This window comes from Gigantopelta aegis, chromosome 10 (genome assembly GCF_016097555.1).
Source record: "Gigantopelta aegis isolate Gae_Host chromosome 10, Gae_host_genome, whole genome shotgun sequence".
NCBI classification, from domain to species: Eukaryota; Metazoa; Mollusca; class Gastropoda; order Neomphalida; family Peltospiridae; genus Gigantopelta; species Gigantopelta aegis.
The window spans coordinates 21,622,421-21,645,749 of NC_054708.1; the positions used below are offsets into that span (position 1 = coordinate 21,622,421).

General features: G+C 36.3%; 1 protein-coding gene across 1 annotated transcript; it reads right to left on the reverse strand.

Annotated features, from left to right (window-relative positions):
• Positions 1 to 1,371: 1,371 nt before the first annotated feature.
• LOC121384421 (nucleoplasmin-like protein ANO39) lies at positions 1,372 to 22,774 on the reverse strand. The gene is made up of 10 exons (XM_041514813.1): positions 22,614 to 22,774; positions 22,155 to 22,252; positions 21,774 to 21,896; positions 20,525 to 20,621; positions 19,690 to 19,835; positions 19,122 to 19,178; positions 13,901 to 13,995; positions 13,120 to 13,144; positions 7,760 to 7,816; positions 1,372 to 1,548 (listed from the first exon to the last, which is right to left on the reverse strand). The coding sequence occupies exons 1-10, from the start codon at positions 22,675 to 22,677 to the stop codon at positions 1,513 to 1,515; spliced, it is 798 nt and encodes a 265-aa protein (XP_041370747.1). The 5' UTR covers positions 22,678 to 22,774; the 3' UTR covers positions 1,372 to 1,512.
• Positions 22,775 to 23,329: the final 555 nt, after the last annotated feature.

A 23,329-nucleotide genomic window follows, 5' to 3' on the forward strand; every position in this document is an offset into this window, starting at 1 on the left:
ATTGACTCATTTGTTAAAGCTTTAATTCATTCAACCTTGCCCACCAGGGGAGGGATCTGGCTCAGTCGGTAGTGCTTGGGTTGAATTCCGTCGATGACTTGTTTTAAACCATCCAACTGCTACAGCTGGAAATGGTATGTGCGGTCATGTGATCACTTGCTGCTAATGGCGGACCACGCGTCACTATTAACATCCAATAGACGGTGTCGTTAAAATTCAACTTATCCACCCATTTTTTTTATTTAACGCTCTCAAGGACCATGCAAATGAGAGGAAACGTGCTGTTGCCACACATTATTTCTCCCGAATAGCAGCAATGGATATTTTATATGTAGGACCAGACATGATAGTACATATCACAGGCGTTGTTCCACCAGTTATCTAGCATTGCCTCGAAGCAGAAATGACCACGTTGGTCCTACACCAATACGAGTGCTTTACCACTAGGCTAGGTTTCAGTAAGAATGTCGATACTGTGCATACGTATACCATCTTACCAACTTCTTTGTTGCCCAAATTTCCACTGTTAAACTGATAAATATTTTTCAGTAGGGGAGAAGAGGCATCTTGCTCAAACATGAATTTGCTAAAATATTATAATGGCATGTATTTTAGAATACTGCAAGTGCCTTCTATCTCATGTTCGCAAACATGCCTCGAAGGTGGTTCACGTTTATTAATGTTATTCAAACCAATTTTCATTTCGCATTTGTGACTTCTATTTTTCTTTTCTTTTTAACCATAGTTCGACGCCCAGTGGCCGATGTATTTTTCGTGCTGGGGTGTCGTTAAACAGTTATTCATTCATTCAGAGACTTTTGTAATGAAGATTATTATTTTCCAAGGTACACTGTATGTGGGTTAAATTGGGATCAATACAGTGAATGGTTTTAAAATATTTTCTTGTAAAATCGTATCCAAGTTATACCTTTAGGAAAAGGGTAGTAGACATGTACTCGGTACATGTTAACATATCACAATTTTGATTAGCAGCAAGGATCTTTTACATGGACCATCCCAGACAGGATAGTGCATACAATGGCCTTTGTTATACCAGTGGTGGAGCACTGGCTGGAATAAGAAGTAGCCCAATGGGCCCCAACGACTGGAATCGATCCTAGATCGACCGCACATCAGGCGAGCGCTCTCGGCTACTGGATGTCAAACATTTGGTAATTTTGAGTCTCAAGATAAGGTTTTCCTGTTAACATTTTTCCATAATCTGCACAAGATGTTATTTGCCAAATGCAAGTAAACAACAATTCATTACTTCTGCAATAGGCTAGCTGACAAAGTATATTCCATCAATTAATATTACAAGTAATACAAATATTTAATGGATAATCAATTATTGCATAATAAAACACAAAAAAGTGTCAGTTCCTTTATTGACATTTGGTTCCAACATCAAAGTGTCACATTTGTATTTGATGGGAATTTTATGAAGCACTATCACTAAATGTATGTACAACAGAAAATATGCAGCAGCAGATTTCATTCTTTACAATCCATTCATTTCTTGGCCTTCTTTACAACTTTCTTCACAACCTGAAAAAAAACAACCATGAACAATTTGTTACTGCAGTGCTTGGTCAAGTGCGGGTCCATGTCATTTGCCCCCCCCCCCCCCCCCCGACATTTGCGCCCCAGACATCCCCCCCTCCCCCCGGATTCTCAATAAGCAAAGGGGCAAATGTCCAGGGGGGCAAATGACCGCAAGCCGTCAAGTACAGTGTTTACATATATATTATAATGTCCATTTTAGTCAATTCAAATACTGGTCACTATAGTATACAGTTCCATAGTTTAATTTGTTCTTTGACCAATATAAAATATAGAAGCTTTTAATATTTCAGTACTCGAAAAGCATCACTGGTTTATATAGCTATAATTAAAAGTTTGTCTACCTTTATCAACTGTATACTCTATAATGTATTTTTATAAATACATGTATACTGCAATGTTACTGCTTACAAATGGTCCAAACATAGAATCTATAATTGAAAGCCATTTTATTAAACTTAGCAAGTAATTATCACCTACACAGCACTTCACAAACTGGTCAATGGCTTTCAGTTTTTTGCACTCCCAACTGAAATCAAAACCTCTAAAAGACCTACTTATCACTTACAGTGTCCTGGACCAATTAGCCGAGAATAGAGTTTTCACTTAATTGCGTGTAGGTTATTGAAATATAGGTGTGGCTCTGTCTCAAAAAGGTCAAGAATGTAACATATTTAACAGGCCTTCACTGGTTCAGGATCTATTTTCACTTGTCAGAAATATACCAGTATTGTAATTGGGGGATAGGCAGGCCAAGTTCAACAAAGAGCGTACAGGGTGACCGTGTTGTTCCAACATTTATTAGATGTGGTCGACCAATTAAGACCTCCTATCCCTGCAGTTTTTTTAAGATCTCTGTAAATGTGGTGTTGCTAATTTTCAGATAACATTGTGACCTGTGTTAAAAGGCCAAACACAACTTAATTGCACATCTACAGAAGAAATCCAGTGTCACATAGTACACTTCCATACACAATTTTCCTGAGTGTCAAAACACATGGGGGTGTTACCATTAACTCAGTATTTTCAATACATTTACCCATATATTTTTAAGGAATTACACAATTTTACTTTTTTAGATTTACTAGTAGTTTGCAATACAAGATAAAATTAATGCCTAATATTTTTTGTATTATTTTCTGCAATGTTGGACAAAAGGTTATAAAACCAGGGAATGTTAGATCTGACCAAGTGCATTAGATCTGACCAAATATATCTTCCTTTACCCTTTTCCATTAAAAAGAAATATTTTAAGTTAATGGATAACCAGTTTGTTAATTTGGCATTTAATACATAAATTTTAGCTTCACATTTTAAATTGTGTGCAGTTTACAGGAGGGTAAAATGTATAAGATTTTAGTTATGAAACTTGCTTTGACCATCAAATGTTGAATATATAAAATTCTAAATCTGCCCACAGAGTATTAAACTATCAGTGTAAAAGTATTACAAGTACAGTGAAATCCCTGTAAACCGGACCGCCTTGGGACCAAGACAAATGTCCTGTTTTAAGAGTGATCTGGTTCTTGATATTTTAAGTTCTGTACTGGTTTTTAACCTTTAGTATGTTTGTACTGCATTATGTTTTACCCTGTATTAAAAATGAGATTTAATGTTTAATTTAATGGTACTTTGTAAAGAAACATGTTTGTTTATAATGGATTTCTTTTTCAATTTTTTTTTTTTTTTGAGTTGGTATGAGTTTAAAACTTAATGACATTTTTATAATGAAGTTTTACTTTATTCATTATGAAGTTAAACGTCAATTCATCGATTTTCTTTAACGCAAACAGTTATTATTCAACAAAGAAATAACCCACTAGTTTTAATTTTAGCTGTGCAGTTAAATTCCAATGTGATAATTGGAGGGCTAGTTGAATTTGAGAAGGGCCAGTAAGATTTTTCTTCCAACTGGTCCTGCTGGCGACCTTTGTTTTCACGTTAATTTTCAACTCTGCTATGTACATAGAAATTAAGGCATACTAACATTGACAGTTAGATAATATATTGAAGCTGCAATCTTAAATCAACTTGTTTTCTGAACCAGAATACACAATTTTTTTTTATTTCCTTTAAAAAATTAAGTTCACATTCAAACAGTGAAAACTTAACAATTTTTAGCAGTGCTTCATGTGAAATATGTGATACTTGTTTCAGCTCATACCTATAACAAGAGCCATAACTTCCATCAAAAATGGTAAAATTGCCATGAAAGTACTTGACCTGTTTCTACATGATAAAGCTATACACAAAATTTCAGCTCAATATCTCAAGGTATTCTAAAAAAACATCCGAAAAACTTTATGTGGGACAAGGACTAATAAAAACATCTAGAAAATGGATGGACAGAAAGACGGGAAGGAAGGAAATGTTTTATTTAACGATGCACTCAACACATTTTATTTACGGTTATATGGTGTCAGACATATGGTTAAGGACCACACAGATATTGAGAGAGGAAACCCGCTGTCACCACTTCCATGGGCTACTCTTTTCAATTAGCAGCAAGGGATCTTTTATATGCACCATCCCACAAACAGGGTAGTATATACCACAGCCTTTGATATACCAGTCGTGGTGCACTGGCTGGAACGAGAACTAGCCCAATGGGCCCACCGACAGGGATCGATCCCAGACTGATCGTGCATCGAGCGATCACTTTACCACTGGGCTTGCCCCCAGACAGACAGGATGGAGATAAAACCTATAGTTCCGTCCGATTAGGTAAGCGACTGAAAAAAAAATTCAATATTTATCACAGAAACCTAACCCACCCAGCTCCTACTTCATTACCATTTTGTATTTTATGTCCTGCATTCAGCACCAATAATCTGGTGCACTTTCAGTGTCGCTTTGTTTACATGAAATGGAGATGATGCAGTGTTTAGATTAGACTTGATTACAATGTAAATCCACACCATTCAGTGTTGGAGTGGCTGCAATAGGCCGGCTAAATCTGTTGTAATAACCAATCGGCCCAAAACACCGTTGTTCCCACGAGAGGCTTGTGGAAGTTGTGTATTGTTCACGACAGCCTTTGATATGTACTATAGACCTCACAGGGCACAAACAACTCTTCTTTAAGTGTCAAGAGAAGGATAAATATTAGCTCTACACACAAATGTAAGTTCGGCTTTCAACGGGTGTGGAGATACTACACTGCCAATAATCGGACTCTATTGGTCAGCAAATTGAGTCGAGGAGGTCCGATCAGGCAACAAATCTGTATAGCCGTTTAATAGGTTAGCAGCTCTTTTTTTAATAAAGAATTCTTTACAAGGATTCATTTCCTTAAGTGATTGCAAGACCTATATATAGGTGTGTTACTACATAAAAGGGCTTCTGCCTCAACTAAATTAAAGACTCGGCAACTATAATACACATGTATTTGTATGGCAAACAAATGTTCAGTAGAAAATGAGTTGCAAAATGGCCTTATTAAATGTTCCATTTTCAAAATTGTTTACTTAAGAAACAAGTACCGTTCTTATGAGATTTGCTACAAAAATAGATTCTTGCAAACTGGTCAATATTAAATGTTCCATTTTTAAACAGTTTGCTAAAGAAACAATTGTCCTCATGACATTTGCTACAAAAACAGACTTGTATATAATATTTGTGTACAAGGCTTACTGCAACACCTTTTTTCAACTGTATTATCCATTTATGTTTAAGCTAGGACAATTATTCTATAATATTTGCAATGTTAAGGTCAGTTTCAAAATATTTGTCATGTCCTCAACACTACTCATTCTTAAGGACACATTCAAGCCACCTATGGGTCAGTTTAGGTCAATCCTCAAATTTACAAGGCAAGATGCATGATTTATTTTAATTATAATTTTCCATTTCTTTTCCCCAAAAGTGAAGGTTAAAAAAAAAAAAATGCTTGTTAAAGTTTCTTTTTTTAACTGAACAAACGCAAAAGACAAGTGTGCTCTGGTCAAGAGGTGGTCTTGAGAATACAATTAATCTCGAACACCAACATCCTGTGCTGAGTCGTCTGTTGGCGTTCGTATTGCCACAGTAGCCGCTTCAATGAAATGGCTCCCAGCATAATGAGAGGCCTGTTCCCCAGGAACATCTCGTCCATTCATTCCTCTGGTTTAGACAAATAATGACACATGAACCGTTTTCTTTATTGTACAGAACTTTTTTGTATGTCCCGTGTTAGATCTGCCCAATTAAAACTCTGTACCAGTGTTAACTAGAACTTCAGGTGCATTCTTTCTCATAATATTCATTCACAGTCATGTACGTATCAAGTTAAACAAATGTTATGTGACAATTCTTTTGCAAAAAGTATTGTCATGTCTTATTTCTTGCTATTGTGCTTAGATGGTTTTGCACAAGTCAGAGGAAGAATAAACCGGAGTATCGTAGTGTCAGGATTTGTTAGGACATGACAAACAAAGAGTCTTTTGCAATTATAGTGATATGTTTCAAGATTTAAAGACAAAAAACTCCATTTAACCTTGTTTCTTAACTCTTTTTTTGCATAAAATTGTAGAGATTGGGCATTGTGTGATTATACCATCAACTGCACATGTTAAATAAAAACGTGAACAAGTTAGCATTTTTTGGACATGGTTTCCAGTAGATGATAAAGTAAAAAAAGATTTTTTTTACGACACCACTAGAGCACATTGATTTACCGGTATTAATCATCGGCTATTGGATGTGAAACATTTGGTAATTATGACTATTCAATAGAGGAAACCCACTACATTTTCTTAATGCAGCAAGGGATCTTTTATATGCACTTTCCCACAAACAGGAAAGCACATACCACACCCTGTGACCAGTTGTGGTGCACTGGTTGGAACGAGAAAAAAAACCCAATCAGTTGAACGGATCCACTGAGGTGATTCGATCCTGTGACAAGCACATCAAGTGAGCACTTAAACGACTGAGCTAAATCACGCCCCTTCCACTAGATGAATGCATCGTCATATTTGAAATAAGCAATATAAATAATTTTAACTCTTATATTATGTAACAGCTATTTCCCAGTATTATAATTTTATTTTTATTCTAATTCCCTACATTGTTTTGTGTAAGAATCGGCCAGTGTACAAAAAAAAAGTCTGGCCTAATTATTCTAACCTGGACAATAGGCCTATAGAGAACTGCCAGTTATTTTCAATTTTGTCAGTAGATATGTTTTTAATTTGTAAAGACTGCCAAGGTGAAATGTTTGTTTAATTTGTTAAAATTTAATACAAATTCTAAAATCTGTTACTTTGTTTAGACTGCCAGAGAATGATAGTACCAACTTCCAGAACCATCCGATCAACTATCAAATTGTCAATTTAAATTTATTAAAAAATTTAATAAAAATTAAGAAATTCAAAATATCTCTTGTTAGTTTATGGAGGGTGTCCAAGAGGATCACTGTACCAAGTTTCAAAACAATTCCAGATAGCTGTAGGTATGTGACCAGAACAGCATGCTTGAACCGTAACTGGATATAAGCAGAAAAATTATAATGAAATGAATAAAAAATATAAATGAAAATTTAAATAAAAGAAATTACATAGGTGCTCTACATGCATGTCGATGAAATGGCTTAATGCACAAGTTCGTGCAACTTGCACCAAAAACCTGTGACTGAAATTGAGACCTAAACAATTTCAAGATTCAAGAGTTAAAAAAATTACTACTTCATTTATTACAAATCCTTCACTTGTCAGTGCAGACAAAACACAGAAACGGGCAATGGGCAACGGGCAACGGGCAACTCATTTTACGTGCCCCTATCCACTAGGGTTCAGGCACGCCCACCCCGGATTCAGCCTCTGACTTCGCCAGTGACCGACTCCGGGGCGGGAGGGGGGGGGGGGGGGGGGTTGGGAAGTGTGGGAAAGAAATGCAGAGGATAATTTTTAATAGTGTGGTATGACCACTTAAAAAAAGAAAAAAAAAAAAAAAAACACATAGAAAGACCATCTCTCACACACTGCAATTACTATATACAGCTGTCAAATAATTCCATTAAAGAAAACCCCCATGCTAACATTTTATCTTGCATTCAAACTAATTTTAAGTAGCATTAGCACATAACCACCTGTTCAGTGCTTAATCATGAGCTGTTGTCTCCCAACATTCTAGAGAACATTACTGGGAATGGAAGGCAACAAATGGATATGTACATATAGATCAAAGGAAAAAGTGCACGGTTTTATTCCCATTTTACCTTGGATGCAACTTTCTCAGATTTCTTAGCAATCTTTTTGACACCCTTGTCTTTACCCTGTAAATTGAAAATAATCAAATGAACAGAAAATCATAAATTATATATAAATAAAAAAATAATAATGCATTAAATAGAACAAACTTGTTAAAAAGTCTAATAATCTACACACTGTTCTGTAATTTTACCCGTAACTTGTACATTATTTTCACACATTTTATTATTTTAGCTATTAATAGAATAACCCATTACCACGTTGATTTATATATACACTTAATATCTGATGCAACATTTGCCACACCTAGTTGTGGCCATATTCATGTATATGTAACCTGGTTAGTGAGGGAGAAAAACCCCAACAGGCAATCAAGTACAAAACCATAATTTTTCTTAGTGGACAGTTAACAATTTATATTTTATGTAAATAACTTCAAATTACCACCTGCTGGATGTTACTTACACCACAGCAAGGGTGTATCATATCCAGCAAACTCGTTTCATTAACATTTACAATTTAGGATGCTTGTACTTTTTAGATGGGCTTTCACAAAGTGTCATCACTCGCTATACATCCAAGTGCAAAAGATATAAGAAAACTATTTGCATACTGCAGACTGGCAATACGGGCCACGACGTACAGTATAAAGTGAAAAGAATCGACTTTTATCTGCAGTACACACTCAGCAATTTCAGTAGCTATTCAACCCGGTTAAATGAACTGGTATGGAAAATGTACAACCCATTAACTTTGTTTTCAAAGATTTTCCACCAACACAATGACAGTGTGTGGGGTACAGACACGTCTTTTTCTCTTTTACCAGCACCCATATAACAATGGTATAAATTAACAATGACTGGCAAAGATGAATGCTTATGGAAGTAACTCAATATCTGAGCCCTGATTAGAATTCATGAGCACGGTTTACACAGAAAAAAAATTGTGCCAGAAAAAGTCAGGACCTCCAAAAATGGATAGACACCTGGACATTTAACAGCAAAATGGCAAACCTAGATAACTATGAAGAGAAGAAACCATTCAGTGTAGAGAATCTATTGGAAAGTAGTAACCTTTGGTCACAAAGGGGTAAATAGGTGCTACTAAACACCAAATTATTAATGCTTTCAAAACGAAGAGATCTAAGGAATATGTTTCACAGAAACCTTCAGGAATATGGACCAATGTTAAGCACCTGCTAACAAACCCCAACAGTTTAAAAGGTTACATATTTGTACAAGAGCTATTAGTACTTTTTGACCTTTGGAGGTTTTATGTCCATGCACCCAGAATGAAACATACCAAAAAAGAATTTATTACAAAACACTAATTTAATCACATGTTAGTTAATAAAATCTATAAAAATCAAAAAAAAAAAAAAAAACAATCTTAAAAGAAAATCTATAAAAATAACCCCCCAAAAACTGTAAATTAGGCTAACAAATCTATACTCTTCAAAAAAAGAAACGCAAAAGGGTACAAATGGGTTATAACTCCGATTTTATGTTTCCTACCGGTACATGCTTTGTGAATATAAGGTCATTGCATGTCCCAAACACATTCCCACGGTTACATTCGATAAAACGCAGCTACTGTACAATAAAGTTCCAAAATGTGAATATTCGCAAAAACGCAGCCACGTGCAAACCATGTCACCACTGCACGTGCGTTGTCTGCACGTGCAACATGAACACCGACAGTATAAAAGTGCAGGGTGTTCGCTTGCCTGGCCTCTGTATCTGGCCGACAGTTGACAATCCAGGACATGCCACGTCTCAGTGAACCGCAGAGAAACAATGCCATCGGCCGACTAGACGCAGGCGAATCCAGAACGGCCGTTGCCAGGGCATTCCATGTGTCCCCAAGCACCATCTCCAGACACCGTTACCAGCAACATGGATCAACACGTGACCTCCCTAGATCCGGTCGACCATGGGTCACTACCCCCGGGCAGGACCGCTACATCCGGGTACGCCACCTTCGGGAACGATTAACTACTGCCACCTCCACAGCTGCAGCAATACCAGGTTTGCGCAGGATATCCGACCAGACCGTACGGAACCGCCTACGTGAGGTAGGAATTTGTGCCAGACGTCCAGTTCGAGGTGTCATCTTAACACCACAACACCGTCGACTCCGACTGCAGTGGTGCCAGATTCATCGACAATGGCCTCAACTGCGATGGAGACAGGTGTGGTTCAGTGACGAGTCCCGATTTCTGCTCCGACGTCATGATGGAAGATGTCGCGTGTATAGGCGTCGTGGTGAATGTTATGCGGCAAACTGCGTGCAGGAAGTGGACAGATTCGGCGGGGGTAGTGTCATGATGTGGGCAGCCATCTCACACACTGGCAGAACTGACCTGGACCACGTGCAGGGCAACCTGAATGCACAGGGCTACATTGACCAGATCCTCCGGCCACACATCGTTCCAGTTATGGCCAACGCCAACGCAGTGTTCCAACATGACAATGCCAGGCCTCACACAGCACGTCTCACAACGGCTTTCCAACAGAACAACATTAATGTCCTTCCTTGGCCATCGATATCACCGGATTTGAACCCAATTGAACATCTATGGGACGAGTTGGACCGACGCCTCCGACAGCGACAACCACAGCCCCAGACCCTGCCCGAGCTGGCAGCAGCCTTGCAGGCCGAGTGGGCCACCATCCCCCGGGACGTCATCCGTACTCTGGTTGCTTCAATGGGCAGGCGGTGCCAGGCAGTTGTCAACACACGCGGAGGCCACACCCGGTATTGACTCCAGATGACCTTGACCTTGGTGGTGTGTCCTATCACTTACTCACAATGGACTAGAGTGAATTGTGAACAATCCTGCAACATTTGGTAATTATCGGACTCACCATTCAATAATTAAATCAATTCTCCAAATGTTACGACAATGTGGTTTTGCGTTTCTTCTTTTGAAGAGTATATATAAAAATAAAATAAAAACTATAAAGTAGGCTAACATTTTTGGTGGTATTTTTTTTTTTTTTTTTTATAGGTTACACTTATTGCAATTACATATGGCATCAATTTAGTCTAATATAATGATTTGCATTTTGTTTTCTGGAATAATATTCTGCTGGAAACAATGTTGTCATATATATGGCCTACAATTAAATCTATTTGTGAAAATACCAAAGGAAATGTAAACCACAGATAGACGACATACATGACATATGGTATGAAGCAATGTTAATACCAACACACTCGAGAGTCCCACCCAATACCAAAAGGTTTATTTATAAACAATATCCAAGAGTGTACACCCAAAATCTGACAAGAGCTGTGAGTGCATTCAAAACATTTCTTTATATTTTATTTATGAGAGTATGAAATGGAGAATAATTTGCCCCGTCACATGCAAGAAGTGTTTGGTCTATTATTCTCACATTTTTCATGTAAAAACTCTTTACGACCCAAACAGCGTGTTAATCCATTGATTTTAATGAAAGATGTCACTAATTCATCATGACAGTGACAAATATGCAAGGGAGAATGAATTTTTGACAGACATTGCTCTCTTGTGCTTCATTCACAGGAATCTGTTGCCTTTCAATATCTCCATGCAAATCTATAGTCGACGTATCTTATGAAACACAACAGATGAAATTGGCCATTTGGCTGCGATCACTCATTCCGGTCAGCATAGTGGAGAATTTGAAATGTACAACATGTGTCAGTTACGTGTCGGACAATAGTGTATCCAACATTCACTGTCACACCCTGGACCCATGTCAAATGCTTGGTCAATCAAGTGATAAAAATTAATGGTCCATTCTCATCACTCAATGGAATATTTTCTGCATGAAAGAACATGATTTGTTGAAATGGACACTGACATTGTGGTAAACATTTTCTGATTAATGAGCAGTTAATATCAGAATTAAAAGTGACTGCTCAATTTCGGACTAAATACAGTGGAATGCTACATTTGAAAGTGAACAGCAACTACTAAGAATGCCATGCTTTGAATATCATGGACAAAATCAAGTGTACAAAATAAGCACTTATCGGTTTGTCCTGACAAGTGAAAGTCTATTTGGACAAGAAAAATTTACTTCATGGTTGTCAAGTGGGCAAGTACAAATTGTTCAATGCAGTTTTCATTTCAAGTAATCAAAAACATTGTCTTGTACTTGAATAAAACAAACCAGTTATTTGGACAAGTGAAAATATTGGTGGACAAGTAGATTTCTAGATGTACTTGTCCGGTGGACTAGTGAAACATTCTGCTTATTGAGAAATAGTACAATGGACCCACTAACTGGGATCGATCCCAAACATACCGCGCATCAAGCGAGCGCTTTGCCACTGGGCTACGTCTCGCCCCCGGGTCAATACTGGAGTTTTGCATTTTATAGAAGAAAAAATAAACTTGCAATGAACTATTAAGATGAATTGTACTAATCTGGTGGTACCATTAGGCTATAAGAGTGAAGGTTCAGCAATACATACATGTTTTACTAAGCTCTCACAAACAGCAAATTGTAAATTATACATCATGTCAGATTTGTTGGTGCTACACGTACATAAATAAATATAGGGTGCTGTCTGGAACTTTATATGAGTGGTGGAAATAATGTGACATTTCGTTACAAAATGTACCCTTGTTTTACTATGCGAAAATTTCACAATTTGGCATTTACAAATTTAATGGTCACAATTAAGTAATTATCTATTATTTATGTAATGCATTTTTCATTTTGTTTTATGGATAAGACATATATTTTGTTCGTATTTTAAATTTTTAGATATTGAAAATGAATTTAGAAATAGCTACATGTAGTTAAGATGTAAAGATGTAAATTAAACAGTTACTTAACTCGTTAAAAACACACTGCTTTTGATGTGTACATATTGCATGTACACATTAAGGATTACGGTAAAGATTGAAAGAAAGAAATGTTTTATTTTATTTACGGTTATATGGCGTCAGACATATGGTTAAGGACCACACAGATTATGAGAGGAAACCCACTGTCGCCACTTCATGGGCTACTCTTTACGATTAGCAGCAAGGGATCTTTTATTTGCGCTTCCCACAGGCAGGACAGCACAAACCATGGCCTTTGTTGAACCAGTTATGAACCACTGGTCGGTGCAAGTGGTTTACACCTACCCATTAAGCTTTGCGGAGGGTTTGGAGTCGGTATCTGGATTAAAAATCCCATGCCTCGACTGGGATCCGAACCTAGTACCTACCAGCCTGTTGACCGATGGCCTAACCACGACGCCACTGAGGCCGGTGTAAAGATTGAAATAAAGAAAAGCAATCTTAAGACATGTCAGAACAATCCTACAACTAAGCTTGTAGAATTAAAAACTGAAATTTAAGACAAAAATAAATGTCACATACCTTAGCTGGTTTGCTAGTCTTTTTGCTGAAAGAAAATGAATTTTGTTTATGAAACAATAGTGTTTATAATTATGGCTATTTCTTTCCATAAACAGTACCACTTATCTAGGTTCCTCCGTATCTTTTTTTCAAATTAATTTTCACATTATCAAACTGCTGAAATACAGAGATCTGCAAGTTGTTGAGCTGTGCATGTCTACACAATTCATTTTTCTTAGGAAGTCTACTGATTTCCTGGTCAACCCTAGCAACCCACCTTTCAACTTAACTTAATCTAGAATCTTGTTCTAGCCTAAACCTAAATTTGTAATTTTTTACTTAAAAATTTGTTTGGGTCAGACAACCCTTGGTTATATACCACAGGCATTTTTTTTTAAATCTTATTGATCAACAAATATTTTTAATGACCAGAAATGAACATTTAATAATACTGCTTGAAACATTCTCAAAAACGTCAGTCTCTTTAAACTTTTATATAAAGTGGATGTATATTTTTTTGTTTACTCCAATGCATCCCATACTTACTGGTTTTACATAAATATATAAATTAATATTTTATTATTTTCATATACTTACTTTTATGTCACCCATGTGCTGGGGTGTCATCAAGCATTCATTCATTCACCCATAATTAACATGTAAATTTAAGGAACACAATAAGCTCAAGACAGTTAATCTTTGTTGTTTAATTTTCAAGCCCCATTGAATGTTTTCTAAGTGATAGTATATTTTTGTGTGTATAATTTTTGTGTGTATAAGCTAAATAACTGAAAATAAATACCCTTTTGTCGTTCCATAATCTTCATCGTCATCATCATCTTCCTCTTCCTCTTCGTCTTCATCATCATCATCATCCACGTCTTCCTCATCCTCTCCCTATATAGAAATGTGAGTTTAAACTATAGTGTAAAGTGTTAAGCTAACCTCCCCATGCTATAAAGTAAAGTTTGTATTATTTAACGATGCCTCTAGAGCAAATCGATTTTTTATCTTATCGGCTATTGGATGTCAAACATATGGTCATTCAGACATTTTCTTTAGAGGAAACCCACTGCCGCCACATAGGCTACTATTTCCGATAAGCAGCAAGGGGTCTTTTATATGAACTTTCAGACAGGACAGCACATACCATGGCCTTTGATGAACCAGATGTGAACCACTGGTTGGAACGGAAAATAACCCAAACTGCAAATGGGTCTACTGAGAAGGATCGATCCAATGACAGACCGCCTCACGTGTGGACACGCTACTGCTCGAGCTACATCCCAATCCGTCCTGAACCAGCATGGGTTGACACCTGCACCCATGACAGGTGTGCACAGCAGCTTGCTCTGAATGTGCACGTTAAAGCCCTGTGACCTTATGTGACCTCCACATGGGCTACACCAGATTAATAGGCTGTTCTTTAATTATGCACTCCCCCACCCCCCTCCCCCAACCTTAAACACATACCAAGTATGGAACAATTCCTGCCACATACTCAAATACATTTTTTTTTTTAAAGACATTTTTTTTTTTAAAGAAAATGTTTTTAAAGTATATTTCTCAATACATGTATATATATGGAAACTGAAACTTAAGCCAATATTGACGTTTAATATAGCCTGAATTAATGGTGTATGGACAATAGCCCACCAAACAATTCCATTGAACAAAAGCTCACCAAGTTTGAAGTGAACAGTCCTGCAAATTTGTTTTTCAAATAGTTAAAAATATAATTTTAAAAATATAATATAAGTATTAAGTAAAACCAAAACCTTAGAGCACTATATTTAACAGTCATGTGGTCTATACTATGGGCTACAGCTCGAAATCTAATTCTGTCAATTCCAGTCCTGACAATTGTTTTATCTAATACATAGGTTATTACCACCTGAGTGTGTTTCGGTATCGTGAATATCATATATTAGGAATAAAAATTGTATTATGCGAGCCTCTGGCGAGCATAATACATTATTATAATACATTATTTTTATTCCTAATATGATATTGACGATACCGAAATACACGTGTAATAATCTCTTTATCATATAAGCTCAAGCTTAATACATGTTTTTGTAAACTGTACACGCAACTTTAATTCCAGTCCGCCATTACTAGATATTCAAATGACATAAGAATATGTGGCACGGGGTATTTTTGAATGGAAATGATGTCATTCTGGATGTCCTTACATCAAAATAAAGTTATGCCTAATGATTTTTGTTTTCTGAATGCTGGACAGCTTTCAGTGTCAAATTGCCATTGAAATGTTTTTATTTGATGACTATGAATGCATATGTTAATCATGGAGTGTCATCCAAGTACGTTTGCTTAAATGTCAATAAACCTAGTGCCAAGACCTCGACTAATTTACATCTAATTTGCAAAGTTATCAAATTTTCAAAGTAATGTGATCTGAAAAATATCACATACTTTGATTGCACTGAAAATGTAAAATATTATATGATAAATGTAAGTATACATGTACTAGCAACAGCTTGATCCGAGGAATTCAGGCATTAATTAGCTAATTTATTATTACTTTATTAATTTTGTTTTAATATAACTTTTTATTAATTTAGAAACTGAAAGTTTAATAACATCCAAGCTAAAAACAAAAATCTGTTTGGTGTCAAAAGGTGTATATATTACATGAATATGAGTTATTATTTTGTTTCATTGTATTCTATTCCACTGTATTATTTTATTTATTTCATTGTATTTGATTACATTTTAATACACCTTATATCATTTTATTACATTTTGTTTCATAATTTGTTATTTTTAAAATACTGTGCTATGGCCAAGTTTCTCCAAAAAGTGTTTGGCTTTTGTTCTGTGGGCAGGCCCGTACACATGTCTGCCGAGGTCCGTCTGTGGCTGTGTTAAAAATATTTTGAGGCAAAGAAACATTTCAAATTTACTTCCTAGAATGCAGGAAAATGCACCTCCTGCATTGTAGATTTAAAACAATTTCCCCCTAGCAACTCCGGCCCTTTTGGCCGTCAATTACGCACCCCCCATATAAATTTCTGCATACAGGCCTGGTGGGATACTACTTGGTTGGTCATTAACCTACATGTATAAATGGTTTCACTATATCAGACTGATCCCAAAACCTTTTGAAAAAGACTAGAATTAATTAGCACATTAAGGCTTATCCTTTTTCACAATTTCAAACTTTCTGACTACATTGTTAGTTTTTATTAGCTTACAGAGCAATTTGGGTGAACCAAAATATGGTTACCTTATTTCTTTTAATGGTAATTGACTGCATAAACCACAAAGCATGGTTACCTTATTTCTTTTAATGGTAATTGACTGCATAAACCACAAAGCAGTCTTAATATATAAAACAAATTGCAATGGCTGTGTGCATGCACTTGTAAAAGCACTATCTCAAGATATCATGACCTAGCATAGTAGCCAATTATAATTTCCTTCATCAAGCAATCCTGGTGAGAAAATATGCCAGAAATGCATGTTTCTGATCCAGTCTGGTGCAGGTGTAACAAAATGAGACCCGAAGTCAAGACACGGCAGTCTTGGGAGCTTGGTTCTTGTCTGGTGCACAATGATGACGAATCAATTGGGGAGTCGTAAATCCCTGGAACATGGCCGTAAACATACATTATCACACACGCATTTGATACTCTATCCCATTGAACACTAAAGATCCATTTAGAAAATCCACCAATTAAGAAGATTGATGACTTTATGCAGACGAGTCGTGGCATACGATAACACCCGTGTGGTCACAATGTTCAGGCCATATGTACATTTACCTGCTTCGAGTACAATCCAGTCTTTTATACCATGGATTAAAAAAGGTCAATTGTTGCAGTTTCTCGAATTATTTCACAGTAACTTGAGCAGCTTTTATGTTTTATTATATGAATAAATTATGGCTGTATACAAATGTTTTCACAAAGGGGGGGCAAAATATTTTACGAAACGTCATTCTGTAAACTAGATGGTTATGCAACTTTGATTTTGTATGAAAAGCCATTCTGTTACATGGTGAACCATTGTTCTAAAATTAAAGTTTCAAACTATGAAGGATCACCATTACTTCATTCAGGTAAATAAAATTCCATGTATTCCAAGAATGTTTTAGACCGATTTTTGAATAGAAAACCCCCAAAACCAAACACGTATTACAAAATCTATTCATTGCAAGATACTTTGAATGTAGGTCTATTACAGAACCATAGCACAAGCATGAGGTTTATGTAACTCACTGGTTACACAAATAATGTATATAAATTAACGGCCTAGGTAAAAAAAAATAAAGCAGTACCTAAGATTTTGAAATATTGTCCCCTGCAGAATATCACATTTACATTTAAAAATGGATATGGAAATTTCAATACATTTCTTCAATGAGATTTTTCTGATTTATAAAGAAAGGACAAGAATGTTTAACACTGAAAAATGTATCAGCCAACTCATGATTTATTACATCAGAAGCATTATATTATGCTCTTTTAGACAGCCTATGTATAGTCCAACCACTGATGTTATGTACGAGAAACATAGCTTAGTGAAAAATAACTCAGTGGCATTAATTGTCTTGCCTACTAAAAAAAAAAAAAAAAGTTGGTGCTCTGATGAACATCTATACAGTGCTCGAACTTAACGGCAACAATTGCTTACGCTTAATATGACATTGTTGGTAATATACAACTTCTTTAATGCAAGATGTTATGTGAGGTCATTAGACAGTTTTAAGATATTTAGTTATTAAAACCTTCATTATAAAAGCTATCTGGTTAATTTGTAGTGTTAAATTTTATTTCATTTTAACACATGAAACAGCAAATACGATAAGGTAGTTTGTTTATGATAAAATGGTCAAATACAAAAAGTTACATATTCAGCCATCTTAGTTTGTGTAAAATAATGGTTTATTTACTGAATGAATGAATGAAAAAGAAGGAAGGAAATATTTTATTTAATGATGCACTCAACATTTTATTTACAGTTATATGGTGTCAGACATTGTTATGGACCATACAGATATTAAGGGAGGAAACCTGCTGTCGCCACTTCATGAGCTAATCTTTCCAATTAGCAGCAAGGGATCTTTTGATGTACCAGTCATGGTGCACTGGCTGGAACGAGAAATAGCCCAATGGGGCCCACCGACTGGGATCGATCCCAAGCTGACCGTGCATCAAGCGAGTGCTTTACCACTGGGCTACGTCTTGTCCCCCGAAAGAAAAAAACAAGACTCCCATCACATGTGGGATAGACAAAGTGAAAATTTCAACCCTGGGACTAGACCAGCCTCGTCCGAAGTTGAAATTTCCACCACCTCTGGTATACTTTTTCTATCCCAGATGACCACATATGATGGAATCTTGTATTCTCATGTACCTTGTAGATTGACAGAACAGAATTGCATAAAATTTCTTAAAATCATTGGATAATTAATAAGACTGTTTTATAACACCACATGGTTGTTTTGCAACATGATTCCAGTGTATCCATAAATGCTATTATGATGGGGGTGGCATATTTCATTATTCATTTTATTTATAGGTAGTTTTAAACTTCTGTCCAATTATGGTTCAAGCACATTGTCTTGGGAACACGTCATCTACCTGGACTGTCCAGGACCATGGTTTAGTCGTTAGAAGAAGTTAGTTTTGTTTAACAACACCACTAGAGCACACTGATTTATTAATCAGCTATTGGATGTCAAATATTTGGTAATTTTCAGAGTCTTAGAAAGCAAACCCACTACATTTTTCCATTAGTAACAAGGGATCTTTTATATGCACCATGTATCCTACAGACAGGATAGCACATACCACCACCTTTGATATACCAGTCATCGTGCACTGGCTGGAACAAGAAATAGTCCAGTGGGCCCAGCAATGCGGATCGATCCCTTACCGACAGTGCATCAAGCGAACGCTTTACCACTGGGCTACATCTCGCCCTGGTTCAGTGGTTAGTGACATTTTATTCTTCAAGCTTTGTACAAATTTAACCTATCAATCTAAAAATGTTACCTCAGCTTCCTCACTCTCTTCATCAGATTCTGCAGATATCTCAAGCTTTCCTTTCTTCTGAAAATAAAAATTGAGAATTATTTACGGTAATCTTAAACAAATTTATGATGCTCAAAAATAATTTTGATGCAGACTATTTTGCATTTGCATTTTTACCAAAATGTAATAATCTGTAGACTACTTCACAACATCGTAAGTTGATGTTTATGACAAGCAGTTATACCTATTGTACGTTTACAAGTTTGGAATCCTGAAAACACAGAAAATAACATGCAGATGGATTTAAAGGATGTTTGGACCATAAGGTGGACAAGGGGGGGGGGGGGGGGGAATGCACACGGTCAGAGGTTAGGATTGAGTATAAAGAAAAAACAATATGTATACTTCAAACTATATTAGTTGTACTGTTAGTAGTAATACGAATTGTGGTTTAGTCATAGATTTACATTCATGTGATTTGTTTTGTGAAAATGGTGCATAGTTTTAACAACCCAATTAAGTCAAAAATTACAACCTTCCCCCATATACCCATGTGGACCCAGGTTTTTAGTAACATTCCAAGTAATACCTTAGACTTTGCACTTTGTGGTGGAGCTTTTCTTTTAAAAGATTTTTTGTCTTTCACCATAGAATCATCCAGTTCATCTAATTCTTCATTATCTTCCAGAAGTTCAGTTTCATCCTGCGTCACATCCTCATCTTCAGGCGGAAATTCTAAAAAATAGCATTTAGTTTTATTATATATTGTGTAATACACAAAGTTGTCATGGTTTATAGTGATTTACACATTCACTTCAATCTCCTATACAATAACAATTTTAATTTGATATTTTCCTCCCCCCAATTTTAAAGAATACACATCCAGTTTAGGTTTCATTTTATACCACTTAAAGGCCTTGTAAGAAATTTGTATGTAACCACTTACATGTATACCAGTCAAAACCAATACATTATAGACTACTATGAAACGGATCAATAGAACAGACAAAAGTTAAATGGAAAAAAATGTTTTATTTAACGATGCACTCGTCTAACATATGGTTAAGGACCACGTAGATATTGAGAGGAAACCCACTTACCACTTCATGGACTACTCTTAATTAGCAGCAAGGGATCTTTTATATGCACCATACCACAGCCTTTGATATACCAGTCTTGGTGCACTGGCTGGAGAGAATAGCCCAGTAGGCCCACCGATGGAGATCATTCCCAGACTAACCGTGCATCAAGCGAACGCTTTACCACTGGGCTACATCCTGCCCCAAAAAGTCATGATTCACCGATAACCTGATGATTTTTTTTCAGGATTGATCCAATACAATGCTTATTTAAAAAAAAAAACTGTTCATGACAAAAATAAAAGTACTAAGAGCAAATGAAAGTAAAATATTGCCGTTACTTACCGACTAACTGTTGGCCTGATAAATGAACTGGGCCCGATCCTTCAATTAGTCTGAAAACTACAGGTGTTTTCCCTCCAAAGCTGATGTCCAGAAAAAACTAGAAAAATTAAATAAATTAAGTTTTGAAAGTTAAATTTAATTATTATTTTGTGAAAACAGCAATAATACAGACCCAGTCTTTACATTCAATTTGCTTATATGGCAAGTGCAAAGTCACAATGTCATTCGGTGCTGAACATTTGACAGCTTGCCTGGTCATTGGAGAATTTATGGACTGAAATTCTTATAGATAGTTCATTAGGCAACCATCTGGTTCACTGAAATTTGTACAAAATGAAAATGAAATTATAACTACCTTTTTTGTTTAAGGACGTGTATAAGAATGCTCTTATGTTTGTCATGCCATCCTTCCCCAGCATTTGTTCCAAACTATCATTTTATAATGAGAACTATTAATTGCTCCAGGTATGGATATTGAGTAGGGTGCTGGAGTACATAAATCGTCCCCCTAAATTCACTAACCCAAATATCCAGTGTATTTCTATTAATATAATGGAGTTTTCTTTTTAGCTCAATATCCTTTAGCTTTGCAAACAAGTCTGAAAAACAAATTTCAGTATCTAGTTCTGAGGCCCATAACTCAAAAATGGATCAAACTCCATGAAAGTCGAACATGATCTGTATCGGTATATGATAAAGCAATAAACAATTTGAGCCCAATATCTCAAGGCATTGTGAAAAAATATCCAGAAAAGTGGGACAGACAGAAAAAACAGGAACGAAAGAAAGAAAATGTTTTATTTAACGACTCACTCAACACATTTTATTTATGGTTATATGGCGTCAGACATATGGTTAAGGACCACACAGATTTTGGGGAAACCTGCTGTCGCCACTTCATAGACTACTCTTTCCGATAAGCAGCAAGGGATATTTTATTTGCACTTCCCACAGGCAGGATAGCACAAACCATGGCCTTTGTTATGGATCACTGGTCTGTGCAAGTGGTTTACACCTACCCATTGAGTCATGCGGAGCACTCACTCAGGGTTTGGAGTCGGTATCTGGATTAAAAATTCCATGCCTCGACTGGGATCCGAACCCAGTACCTACCAGCCTGTTGACCGATGGCCTAACCACGACATCGGTAAAGAGAAACAAAGGACTGAAATGAAACCTATATAGTCCCCTCTGGTTGGACCACTAGTGGACTAATCACCTACATTGTATGTGTGTACATAATGCTTACTGAATCTTTTAGTCCACAGGTTAATGAAAGAAGTGGTTGTTTGATCTCTTTGCTTTCATAATTTGTTGTTTCTACTTGTACGATGTTTCTTTCATTGTTCACAGCAGATGGTCCCAGTGTGGCCTGAAAGAAAACATTTAATTAAAGAGACAAACCATGGATAGAAATTTTAATGTTCTATTGGCCTAGGGCAGGGACCAATCTGGGAAATATTTGGGGGGTCAGAACTCTAGAGGAGGAAAAGAGCACTTCAATAGCATGTGATAAGGGCAACCCAGTGAATGTGTTGTTTTTAAAGGCAATTGGATATATTTAGGGGTGGGTCACCAAAAGAGTTTGGGGTACATAATTGAGAAAATTAAATGAGTGAATTATACTCACATTTCTCAGGAATAGGGTGTGGTCCATGAAATCTGTGTCGTCATCTTCCTCTGTGAAGGACCAGTTTGCTATTGGGTTGTCTTTACTAAGTGTACAACCTGCAACAATTTATCACTAAATGAAATTTTAATATTTATCAGATAAAAAGTAATTTTCTAAAGAACTGCGATCTTCCTTTATGAAGGACGTTTGCCGAACAATGAATTGTCTTTACTAGTTACAACCTGCAACAATTGTAACCGTATTGGATTTTTAAAACAAATTATCGGATAAAAAAAAAAAAAAAATTTTTTTTTTTTTTTTGTAGCCTAAAAGAAAAACATTATCTGATAATTAGCATTTCTGCTACTAGCAACAATTATAATTTATCCTCATATTTATAACAGCTAAACAGTTTTAAGACGTGAACGTCTTTATTTGTTTTTGTTTTTTTTAAACCATGGTGTCGCCTAATCTTACCCCAGAAATATTCCCTGGCTTGCGGGTCAGTCCTGTTGAAACTGTGATGATGTGACGACGACATGGCTACCTGTAATTATGAGCCACAACACGTTGACCGCGCAAATGAAAGAACGAAAAGACAGCTTTTGGGATAATCACTTTTGCCCTATGCACGTGATCGTCCTGCACGTGCAACACGAACCCATTATGAAGAATTTCCGATAGAGTCGCATTTGTTCGTAATGTGATTCGGGACATTTCGCCTGAATACGGATTCTCCAGGGAAAAGAAAACTAACGTGTTTTGTTTAAGTTTGTTTGTTTGTTTGTAACTTCTTTTGTTTTGGTTTGTTTTAATTGTTTTTATCTTTAACAACAGCACATTGAGTAACAGGTCGTCGGCCATTGAATATCACACATTTTGTCATTCTGAGTCTTCTGGCGTGTATATTACATAATATAGGCGTCAAGGAAACCCTCTTAATTTTTTGTATAGCTTACCAACACACACACACACACACACACACACGCATGTGGGTCTGTTTTGGGCGTTTAACCGCCATGCTCAAAATGAATTACAATATATATATATATATATTCCGGAGGAGCATGGCTCGAACTACCCCCACCCCTAAAAACTACAATTTTCCATGAAAAATACAATTTTAAAATATATACATATATAGTAGTTATAGCCCTACCCCCATCCACCCCTTGAACACACGCCTGCACTAG

Coding starts and splice junctions, on each gene's coding strand:
- LOC121384421 (XM_041514813.1), bottom strand. CDS start 22,677: ATGTCGTCGTCACATCATCACAGTTTCAACAGGACTGACCCGCAAGCC. Junction 19,836..20,524: donor ATCAGGCCAACAGTTAGTCG/GTAAGTAACGGC, acceptor GCTATTTTTTAG/AATTTCCGCCTGAAGATGAG. Junction 1,549..7,759: donor CTGAGAAAGTTGCATCCAAG/GTAAAATGGGAA, acceptor GTTTTTTTTCAG/GTTGTGAAGAAAGTTGTAAA.